The sequence below is a fragment of the Vipera ursinii genome (genome assembly GCF_947247035.1).
Source record: "Vipera ursinii genome assembly, chromosome: 2".
Classification (NCBI taxonomy): Eukaryota; Metazoa; Chordata; class Lepidosauria; order Squamata; family Viperidae; genus Vipera; species Vipera ursinii.
In genome coordinates, this window is record NC_139513.1 from 190,606,919 (window position 1) to 190,619,191 (window position 12,273).

The window sequence follows — 12,273 nt, forward strand, 5'->3', positions numbered from 1 at the left end:
TTGTTCACACGGAGATATCTCTGCTTTTTAGTGTGCTATCTAGATTTGCCATGGCTTTCCACCCAAGGAGCAAGCATCTTTTAATTTCTTGGCTACAGTCCCCATCTGCAGTGATCTTGGAGCCCAGGAAAATAAAATCTGTCACTACCTACATTTCTTCCCTGTCTATTTGCTAGGAATTGAGAGGGCTGGATGCCATGATCTTGGTTTTCTTAATGTTGAGTTTCAACCCAAGTTTTGCACTCTCCTTCTTCACCCACAAGAGGTTCTTTAGTTCCTCTTCACTTTCTGCCATTAGAGTGGTATCATCTGCATATCTTAGGTTGTTGATATTTCTTCCGGCAATCTTAATTCCAATTTTTGATTCATCTAGCCCTGCCTTTCTCATGATGTGCTCTGCATATAAGTTAAATAGGCAGGGCGACAGTATACAGCCTTGCCGGACTCCTTTCCCAATTTTGAAACAATCAGTGGTTCCGTGTCCAGTTCTCACTGTTGCTTCTTGGCCCACATATAGGTTTCTCAAGAGACAAATAAGATGGTCTGGTACACCCATCTCTTTAAGAACTTGCCACAGTTTGTTATGATCCACACAATCAAAGGCTTTAGCATAGTCAATGAAGCAGAAGTAGATGTTTTTCTGGAACTCTCTAGCTTTCTCCATGATCCAGCGTATGTTGGCAATTTGATCTCTAGTTCCTCTGCCTCTTCGAAATCCTGCCTGTACTTCTGGTAGTTCTCAATCTACATACTGCTGGAGTCTAGCTTGTAGGATTTTAAGCATAACTTTACTAGCATGAGTAATGAGTGCAATGGTGCGATAGTTTGAACATTCTTTGGCACTGCCTTTCTTTGGAATTGGAATGTAAACTGATCTTTTCCAATCCTGTGGCCATTGTTGAGTTTTCCAAATTTGCTGGCAAATTGAGTGTAGCACTTTTACTGCATCGTCTTTTAATATTTTGAATAGCTCAGCTGGAATACTGTCACCTCCATTAGTATTGTTGTTGCTCAGTTTTTCTAAGGCCCACTTCACTTCACATTCTAGAATTTCTGGCTCGAGGTCAGTGACCACCTCATTGTGATTATCAGGGACGTTAAGCTCATACTTGTATAGTTCTTCTGTGTAATTTTGCCACCTCTTCTTAATCTCTTCTGCCTCTGTTAGGTCCCTGCCATTTTGGTCCTTTATCATGCCCATTTTTGCATTAAACGTTCCTTTCATCTCTCCAATTTTCTTGAAAAGATCTCTGGTCCTCTATTGTTTTCTTCTATTTCTTTGCACTGTTCATTTAAGAAGACATTCTTATCTCTTCTAGCTATTCTCTGGAATTCTGCATTCAATTGGGCGTATCTTTCTTTTTCTCCCTTGCCTTTCGCTTCCCTCCTTTCCTCAGCTATTTGCAAAGCTTCCTCAGACAGCCATTTTGCTTTCTTGCATTTCTTTTTCTTTGAGATGGTTTTGGTTGCTACCTGTTGTACAATGTTGTGAACCTCTGTCCATAGTTCTTCAGGCACTCTGTCTATCAGATCTAATTCCTTAAATCTATTTGTCACCTCTACTGTATATTCAACAGTGATATGATTTAATTCATACCTGAGTGGCCTAGTGCTTTTCCCTACTTTCTTCAGTTTAAGCCTAAATTTTGCAACGAGAAGCTCATGGTCTGAGCCACAGTCAGCTCCTGGTCTTGTTTTTACTGACTGTATAGAGCTTCTCCACCTTTGGCTGCAGAGCATATAGTCAATCTGATTTCTGTGTTGACCATCTGGTGATGTCCATGTGTACAGCCGTCTCTTGGGTTGTAGGAAAAGAGTGTTTGCTATGACCATCGTATTCTCTTGACAAAATTCTATCAGCCTGTGCCCTGCTTCATTTTGTACTCCAAGGCCAAACTTGCCTGTTATTCCGGTTATCTTCTGGCTTCCTACTTTAGCATTCCAATCCCCCATGATGATAAAGACATCATTTTTTGGTGTTAGTTCTATAAGGTGCTGTAGGGCTTCATAGAACATTCTGTAATGCTTTTTGGACCAGACTAGAAATGAGCAGGTAGGAAACAGCTTGAAAGACCTAACCCAGACATGTCAAACACAAGGCCCGGGGGCCGGATGCGGCCCACAAAGTGGTTTCATGTGGCCCGCGAAGCCATCCTGGAAACAGTGAGGGACCAGCCCCCACTGCCTTAGCCTTGGCCCAGAGACCCTCTTTCTGCCAGAGACCCTCAGATCTGTCCCACACCTGCCCAGGCCCCCATAGGCACCCTTGATGCGAACGATGTAGAGCTGGCCACGCCCACTCAGTAGGCCATACGCACTCTAGCCACGCCCACCCATTAGGCCACGCCCACCCTGGCCATACCCACCCGGCCCCTTGAGGGCAACCGCAATGCTGATGCGGCCCTCAATGAAATTGAGTTTGACACCCCTGAATAACCCATCCAATTTGTAAAGATAAAAGGTAAAAGTTTCCCCTGTACAGTCAAATCCAACTCTAGGAGGTGGTACTCATCTCTACGTCTTAGCTGAGAGAGCCAGTGTTGTCCAAAGATGCTTCCATGGGCTTGTGGTCAGCATGACTATATGCCGAGGCACATGGAATGCTGTTATCTTCCCACCAAGGTTGTGCCTATTTGCCCCCAAAGAAAAGTCTCTGCTTTTCTTTCTATATTTACTTTAAGAATTTTCTCTATTAACATATGAGTCCTACTCCAATATTTTCTTGCTTTATCACACGTCTACCATAATTGGTAAAAAGTCCCGTCTTTACCTGGGAAAAAATATGGAACTATGATGTTATATATGTTGACAGCAGCAACGGAAGACCACGTCGATTCCCACAACGGAGGAATGTTTGCAAAACCTGATGGAGCTAGCAGAGAAGGCTAAGCTGACTGTACTGATTAAAGAAAAGAATACGAATAGTTTTATTGCTGTGTGGAAACCCATTCTAGACTTTGTGCTTGAGGTGGAAAAAATTGAAAATTTGATTTTGGGTTTTACCAATTAGATAGACTTGATGTTATTGAAATTTTTTTATATATATATTATTTTGTATAAGTAACAAAGTTGAGGTTTGAAGATGATATTCTATTGCACCAAAGGAAGTCGGAAGTCAATGCCTTTTTTTCTTTTTTTCTCTCTCCCTTACCTCACTTCTCTACTCCCTTTTTCCTTCCCCATCTTTTCCATTATTTACTTTGTATTTTCATTGTATCATGTATTATAAACTAATAAAACTTTTGAAAGGAAAAACGAAGTTGTGCCTATTTATCTACTCACATTTGCATGCTTTCAAACTGCTAGGAGCTGGGACAAGTAACGGGAACTCACCTTGTCAGGCAGCACTTGGGTTTTGAATTCAGGTTGCCTTGCTTGGATTCCTACTCCTCTTTTTTTTTTTTTAGAATGCTATTCAATATAATTTTTTTAATCCGCTTTTTTCATTCCTTTTCTCCAAATGTTTATATTGTCTCATTTTCTAAGACCAGCTTTAGAAAATGTTAATGTTCTTATTTTTATGGTGAATAATAAAATATGTTTAGCAGATATTACAAGGCATATCCTCAAGCTTAAGTAGCTATTTTTATGTTAAATATCAATGACCATTTTGGTCCAACATTGAGGAGAAAGAAAATTTCTCACGCAGATAAGCATCCTATCCATGGAAAAACATCTGAAATAAGACACTGTCCTATTATGAATTTTGGAAAATTTTCTTATTCTAACTTCTAAATATCTCTCTGCTAAGCTAACCTTTACCTGTATCTCTTGTTATCCACGGGTACAATGTCCATGGCTATGTAATACTGCTGGTGAGGATCCAATCCTGTAATCTTCACTCTCATTGCAGGAAACATTCTCCTACAAAAAAGAGGGAGGGATGAGCAAAGAAATATAATTCAGTAAGAGCTCTCTTTGCTGAGATAGAAATGTCCTAAAATTAAGAAGTTATGTTGTAGCTGCCCAGAGTCACTTTGAAACGAGATGGGCAGCAAATAAATTTCATAATAAATGAATGAATGAATGAATGAGTGAGTGAGTAAGTAAAGAATGTATTAAGTGAAACAACTATATTTTTATCTCATTGCTGCATTTTGCCCATTATTTTGAACTACAGTTTACAGATTCCAAAGTTTTGGATCAGATTCAAGATTTTGGTATAGAAACAGAAGTATGCATATAAGATTTTCAAGTTTTTTCTGTACCGCTTAGAAAAAATCTGGCAAACCAATGCCACAGAGCAATTCAATTTGTTTATTCATACAGTATATTTAATATATTACATATTAATTGATATTCTGGTTTTTTTCTTTATTCTGCCCTTTCATATTTAATTACATTCTTTTTCTTTTTTTGGATGAAGCCCACTTCTGATGGCCTTGTCGTGATATGTAAAACTCAATGCCACTTCAGTCAAAACTGCTTGTTTGACCACCCATATTTTAAACAGATTTAATAATTTGATAATTCAATATGGAATTTGATGCCTAGGGCATGGTCTCACTTTGATATTTGTACAAATATTTGTATATTTGAAGTCCTAAGAGTAGAATAATCAACCTGATAATTAATCATTAATTAACTTACTTTATTCTTATTTAAATATACATGAAAATTAAATTAAAACAAATTTCCCCGCTTCTTGGTCTTGGCCCAAAGTATTGTTTGAAGCATAGCCCTGGATATTTTATTCTATATAAAATCATGTGTGGCTCTCAACTTGAAAAAATAGTTACAATACAACAATTGTTTATATTAAAGGACCAATGTGCTGTTTAAAGGTATTGTCCTACTCTTTTTCACAAGTGCTCTGTGCATCAGGTATGAGCACAAATATTTGCCTTGTTTTATCAGAAAGATGCAGTTGTCCTGTTTCCTGGCTAAAAACATTGGTCTGTGAAGTCAGTATTGTGTATACACACTGTCTTGATTACTAGGTTTCTGCAATTTTCTTAAATCCCTTGTCAGCTGCTTGTGTGGTTTTCTTACAATAAAGGGAAAGAGAAAAAAGAGAGGTGCATTTTAAAACATTAGTCCTCCAGACCTTATTCAGTAGACTTCAGACACAGCACGGAGACGGCATTGGTCGCGCTGGTAGATGATCTCTGGCGGGCTCAGGACAGGGGTTGCTCCTCTGTCCTAGTCCTATTAGATCTCTCAGCGGCTTTTGATACCATCGACCATGGTATCCTACTGCAGCATCTCAGGGGGTTGGGAGTGGGAGGCACTGTTTTACGGTGGTTCTCCTCCTATCTCCTGGGCTGCTCGCAGTCGGTGTTGACAGGAGGGCAGAGATCCACCCCAAGACCTCTTGTTTGTGGAGTTCCTCAAGGGTCAGTTCTCTCGCCTCCCCTTCAACATCTACATGAAGCCGCTGGGTGAGATCATTTGTGGTTTTGGGGTGGGGTATCATCAGTACGCTGATGATACCCAACTTTTTCTTTCCACCCGGAACCAACCCAGCGATGACCTTGCCGTGATGTCCCCTTGCCTGGAGGCGGTCCAGGTCTGGATGGGGAGAAACAGGCTTCGTCTCAACCCTGCCAAGACTGAGTGGGTGTGCATATCGGCATCTCGGGTTAACCAGACCATTCCATCTTTAACGATGGGGGGTGAGGTGTTACCCCCCGTTGATAGGGCTCGCAACTTGGGTGTCCTCCTTGACTCCCGGCTCAATTTTGAAGACCATATAGGAGCCGTGACCAGGGGGGGCTTTTGCCCAGGTTCGCCTGGTGCGCCAGTTGCGACCCTACCTGGACCGAGATGCCCTACGCACAGTCACTCATGCGCTCGTGACCTCCCGTTTAGACTACTGCAATGCTCTCTACATGGGGCTACCCTTGAGGACCACTTGGAGGCTTCAGCTGGTGCAGAATGCAGCCGCACGAGTTGTGATGGGGGTTTCCCGATACTCCCATGTAACACCTCTACTCCACGAGCTGCATTGGCTTTCAGTTGCCCTCCAGGTGAGATTCAAGGTGCTGGTAATGACCTATAAAGCCCTAAATGGCTTGGGTCCGGGATATCTGAGGGAACACCTGCTGCCAGCATCAAGCTCCCTTTGTCCAGTGCGCTTCCACAGGGAGGGTCTTCTCAGGGTGCCGCCGGTAAAAGATTGCCGGCGGGTAACACCCAGGGAGAGGGCCTTCTCAGTGGGTGCGCCTGCCCTCTGGAACCAGCTGCCCGTGGAGCTGAGGACTGCCGACCTCCGTTCATTCCGCCGGGACCATTTGGCCCAGGCTGAGAATTTTAATTTTAATTTTAATTGGGGGCTTTTACTTTTTCAGGGACTGTTGTAATTTTTTTAATCGTTTTTAACTTTTGTATTTCTTGTTTTAATTACCCTGTAAACCGCCCTGAGTCCTTCGGGAAAGGGCGGTATACAAATCTAATTAATTAATTAAATAAATAAATAAAATTTTACCTCAGAGTTTACCTCCAAATAACAGAAAAGGTTTCTGAAGCAATGCTGACAGCTGGGGTGGTGTACATCATTTGTATCATTTATCTAATCACATAATATTTTGCATTAAATAATAATTTGCAATGAAGATACTTTTCAGAAATGATGTAAAAATATCCATTACCTCATGATACAAATAACATAATCTACGTCAATTTGTATTTGTTAGATATTTCCATTTAACAATTAACAGCGAATCCTTTGTCCCCAAATGTTCCATTAAGCCAAGGTTTTACGGTCTAAGCTCAGAAATTATCTCAACAAAGTAAGTTAGCAATTAATAAGTTCATGGGGGAAAATAAAAGAGGGAGAGCTGATGAGCAAACTGCGGCTTAGTTAATGTTACCTGATGAATTTAGAGCTGAAGTGAGAGATTAGCTATAGTCTTTTCACCTTTAGTCTGTATTTTTCACAAACAAGAGAATAATGAGTGGCTATTACTCCTGACAGCTGAATGGAATTGTCTTCTGCATTTTGCTGCTGAATAACGGGGATGAACATAAAAAATATGCTGTCTTTATGTAATATCTTGCAGAGGCCAACTAAAGCTTGAAGCATTATGCTTGCTCAGCAAACCTGTGATATTCTTACGTTCTTTCTGTGTGGTCAGCATCATTTTACATGACAGAAGCCATTCCTCTCCCCCAATTCCTCAATGATAGCTATATGAAGAATAAGCCAAACTGCACACAATTGATGTGACTGTTCTCACAGCCAAAACCCAACAAATATATAAATGGTGTTAATTTCCACCACCCTTTTTGGTTTTGTGACTATTTCTCCTGTAGGATGTGAGAAAGAAATGAATGTATTTTCAAGCCCTGTGGTTTGACAAGCTCCCTCCAATTTTAGTTTTACTCCTAGGGTCAAACGCCCACCCAGTAGGCCATACGCACTCACCCCAAAGCCACGGATGATCTCACCCAGCGGCTTCATATAGATGTTGAACAGGAGGGGGGAGAGAACCGACCCCTGAGGAACCCCACAAGAAAGGGGTCTCAGAGTAGATCTCTGCCCCCCTGCCACTACAAACTGCAAACGGCCCGAGAGGTAGGAGGAGAACCACCGTAAAACAGTGCCTCCCATTCCCAACCCCTCGAGCCATTGCAGCAGGATACCATGGTCGATGGTATCAAAAGCCGCTGAGAGGTCAAGTAGGACTAGGACAGAGGAGCAACCCCTGTCCCGGGCCCGCCAGAGATCATCTACCAGTGCGACCAATGCCGTTTCCGTGGTGTAACCAGGTCTGAAACCAGACTGGTATGGGTGCAGATAATCTGCTTCATCCAGGAATTGCGGAAGCTGACGCGCCACAACACTCTCAACAACCTTCACTACAAAGCGAAGGTTGGAGACAGGATGATAGTTATTCAACGAGGCCAGGTCCAGAGCAGGCTTCTTGAGGAGGGGCCTTACCACCGCCTCTTTTAAGGCAGAGGGGAAGACACCCTCTGTCAATGAAGCATTGACAACTGCCTGGAGCCAGCCCCCTGTCACCTCCCCGGCGGCCGAAACCAGCCAGGAGGGACATGGGTCCAATAAACAAGTTGCAGCACTCAGCCTACGCATAATCCTGTCCACATCATCCAAAGTCACAGGGTCAAACTCACCCCAAATGGTATGACCAAGACCTGCCCTCTCCACTCCGTCGGATTCCGCCCAGTCGGAGTCCAAAACAGTCTGGATCTGAGCAATTTTGTCCTGCAGATACTGTACAAATTTCTCAGCCCTACCCTGCAAAGGGTCATCCCTCGGTCGCTGATTAAGCAGTAAGCGGGTCACTCTAAACAGGGCGGCTGGGCAGTTATCTGCGGATGCAATGAGAGCGGAAAAGTAAACATGCTTTGCCGCTTCCATCGCCACTAGGTAAGACTTAAGACAAGTTCTTAGCCGTGTTCGATCAGATTCGGATCTGCTGGACTCCAACAGCTCTCTAGGCGTCTTTTCCGGCACTTCATCTCTCGGAGTCCCTCAGTAAACCAGGGGGCTACCCGGGATCTGCGCTGGGTCAGAGGCCGCAAAGGCACAACTCGATCCAAGGCCCCAGCAGCAGCTCTCTCCCAGGCTACCACTAGGGCCTCGGCAGAGTTGTGGGCAAGGGAAGCAGGAAATGTCCCAAGCTCCGTCTGGAACCTCTCAGGGTCCATCAGGCACCTGGGGCGGAACCATCTGGTCGGTTCTGCCTCCCAGCGGCGGGGGGTGGCATACTGAAAGTCTAGCCAGAGAAGGAAATGATCGGACCATGACAGGGGTTGGATGATTAAATCTCCCCTACCCAGATCATTAATCCACTGCCCAGAGATAAAAACCAGGTCGAGTGTGTGACCTCCATTATGGGTTGGGTCTTGAATTATTTGATTCAGGTCCATGGCCATCATGGAAGCCATGAACTCCTGAGCCAACTCAGACACCTCACCCACAGAAGGCAAATTGAAATCCCCAAGAACTATAAGCCTGGGGAACTCAATTGCCAACCCGGGCAAGATGTCGAGGAGCTTGGGCAGGGCCGATGACACGCAGCTGGGAGACAGGTACATAACCAATAGGCCCAACTGAATTCTAGGACCCAACTTCAAAAGGAGAGACTCACACCCCCCTATCTGAGGGACAGTGGTCACTCGCAAAGACTCTCCCTAATAATAACCACCACCCCACCACCCCTGCCCTGGGCCCGCGGCTGATGAAGCACCCGGAAGCCCGGTGGGCATAATTCTGAGAGGGCGACACCCCCCTCTTGGCCCAACCAGGTCTCTGTGATGCAGGCCAGGTCTGCGTTCTCCTCCTCGATAAAATCATGTATGACGGGAGCCTTGTTCACCACAGACCTGGCATTAAAATAAACCAATCTGAGCCCAGGGTCCTGCAATCCTGTGCTCCCGGGGGAGCAAGAAGAGCCACGAGGGCGGGAACAGGCAACCGCTTGAAGACAGTGGTGGCCCGTTCCCCAGTTGCAATAAAGCCCTCTGCTCCCACACTCTCTGCCCCTCCCAATCACCATTGGGATGGGAAGACCCTCTTCACTCAAAGCTGAGTCCCCCCCAAACCCCTAGTCCCCCCCCACAGCCATCTGATGGTCTGGACTGCTGTCCGGATTGAACTTCATTCCGGATCCTTTGGGCCTCCCCCCTCCTGGATCCCCTTAAAATTTTATTTTAAAAACTCAATAAAAAACCCCTCAAACCCGTCTTTACAGCATGCCATCTCTCAGGGTCCCATAATCCATCATCAAGAAAGATCTTCTTTAAAACAGATGGACACTCCTGTGAGAGGGGGGAATCTCACAGTGAGTAAAGTTCTCCAGAGGTATACGCTGGCATATAAAGTAAAATGGTAACGGTAACATCGGACAATGGAGGGTGGCAGTAGATGGAATCAATGAAAAGTTCAGTCGGCCAGTGGCAGGTCCCAAAGCCACAATCATGATGATAGTGAGATAATCAACGGCGGCGACAGCAAAAGTCATAATGAAATAAAGATGACAAATCCAGAAGAGGGGGGCAGCCCAATGACAATGCCGACGGACCCAAGCCAATAGGTTCAAGCACGACGACAGGGACAGCTGCGACCTCCACGGTGGCAAGAAGAAGGAACAGCAGCAGCGGCAGACCCCACAGCCACCACAGCACCACCAGGTCCACCGCGTTCACAGAGCCAAACTTGCTGAGTGGCAGGGGGGGGAAACATGACATCGAAGCCCCCTTTCCCCCAGCCATAACCTGGGGCTCACAATAGAGCAAACAAGCACGAGCAGAGCCCAAACTCCGGCTCAAATTCACTCGGTCCAGCTCTGCTCTGCTCGGCACAACAAGGAAGCAGTCAGGTCGGCCCGGCCCAGCCACCAGCGTCCTCTCACCAAAGTGTTAATGGTCGGCTTCTCCTCCTCCATCCTTTGACATTCTAAGCTGTATCCAGACGGGGGAGGGTGCCAACGCTCCACCAGAAATTCAGCCGACCGAAGAGGGCCAAAACAATAGCAGAAAGCCCCATGGCCACCCAGCAGAGCCGAAAACCGTACCGTACTAAAAAGCTCAAAGCCAACGGAGAGCCATCTTGGACATGCGCAAATTCAAATTTTTCCTGCCTAAATGTAAAACTTTGCTTTTGTCCACATTGAAACTCATTTTGTTGGACAGGGCCCATTATTCAAGTTTGTCAAGATCTTTCTGGATCCTGAGTTTATCTTCTGGGTTACTGGCTACTCCTGCCAGTTTGGTGTCACCTGCAAATTTGATGAGTTCCCCTTCAATTCCCTCATCTAAGTCATTTATGAAGATATTGAAGAGTACTGGGCCTAAGACGGAACCTTGTGGTACTCCCCTGCTTACTTCTCTCCATGCGGATGTAGTGCCATTGAAGACTACTCGTTGAGTATGGTTTGTCAGCCAGCTACAGATACATCTGGTGGTGATGTTGTCTATTCCACCTTTTTCTAGCTTATCAAGGAGTAGGTTGTGGTCTACCTTATCAAATGCCCTCTCTTACTGAAGTCTAAGTATACTACGTCCATAGTATTTTGCTGATCTACTAGTTTAGTCACTTTATCGAAAAATGAAATAAGATTGGTTTGGCATGATCTGTTTTTGACAAACCCATGCTGGCTACTAGTTATAACTTTGTTTGTTTCTAGTTGTTCACAGATCTGGTTTCTAGTTGTTCACAGATCTGGTTTTTGATTATCTTTTCCAGGATCTTCCCAGGTATTGATGTTAGACTGATTGGTCTGTAGTTTCCTGGATCTGTTTTTTTTCTTCCTTTCTTGAAGATGGGAACCACATCAGCCCTTTTAAAGGTTAATCTTCCAAGGAGCTACAAGCCACCACCCACAAAACCTCCAGTACCTCTCAAGTTACCTGCTGGGAACATCAAATCTAGACAAATGTAATTGTTTTTATTGAGGTGAGGTTTTCCAGAAGGGAAAAAGTATCTATTCTAACTTTTTCCCCAGATAAGTGCTAAAGAGAATTTGGCACAGAGTTGTTTTTTAAAACAATTGTACCATAAGTAGAATATAGAACACAGAATGATAGGGTTGGAATTAGGGGACCTTGGAGGTCTTCTAGTACAACCCCCTGCTCAAGCAGGAGATCCTATATCATCCTGGACAAATGGTTGTCCAATCTTTTCTTGAAAAAAATCTAGTGATAGAGCACCAAGTACTCCTATAAGCAGGCTGTTCCGCTGATTAATTGTTCTCTCTGTCAGGAAATTTCTCCTTTAATTTAATTTAATGTAAGATCTCTCTTTAATATTCTTCCACCCTTAACTTCTTGTCCTGCCCTCAGATACTTGGGAGAATCGGATAATAGAATACTCCCAGGGAGCTTACTGCATACTGGAACATCATCTTTATTGCCTCACAAACCACGAAGATTTTCAAGCTCTCTAAAGCACCATCAGGCCTTCTTTTCCTTTTTCACAACCTTGTCTAAAGGAAAAGTTTAGAACAATGTGGAGAAAGAACAGAGGTTTATAGGTGTGCAGCTTTGTGACTTTGAATCTGCTGTAGTAATAGCCTGCTCATTTTCCAATATACAGTAGCTGATCACAATGGTTGCTTTACTGGACTTAGGTAAAATGAAAGTGGTTGAGAAATACATAGCACAGAAAAGTTCTTTCCTTTAGAAAGGCATGTCAGAAATTTATGATCTCTTGCTCCACCTAGCTGTTGCTTCTTCCATTTAACTCCACTCTCGTTTGGGCTTTGTAGCATGAGGTTTGGGTTGATAATTGCCTCTGTCTTGTTTTTTAAGGCGCACGTACAAAAACATTAGAAAATTTGCTGTTTCCAGGAATATTGGCAGGAAGGG

At 44.2% G+C, this 12,273-nt stretch overlaps 1 protein-coding gene across 1 annotated transcript in view; it reads right to left on the reverse strand.

The window, feature by feature from the left end:
* The window catches only part of TBX15 (T-box transcription factor 15), an 82,317-nt gene that overhangs the window by 32,070 nt on the left and 37,974 nt on the right, over positions 1-12,273 (reverse strand). The window contains exon 3 of the mRNA XM_083351876.1: positions 3,763-3,864. Within this exon, the coding sequence (XP_083208002.1) occupies positions 3,763-3,864 (102 nt within the window). The remainder of the gene's footprint in view (positions 1-3,762; positions 3,865-12,273) is intronic.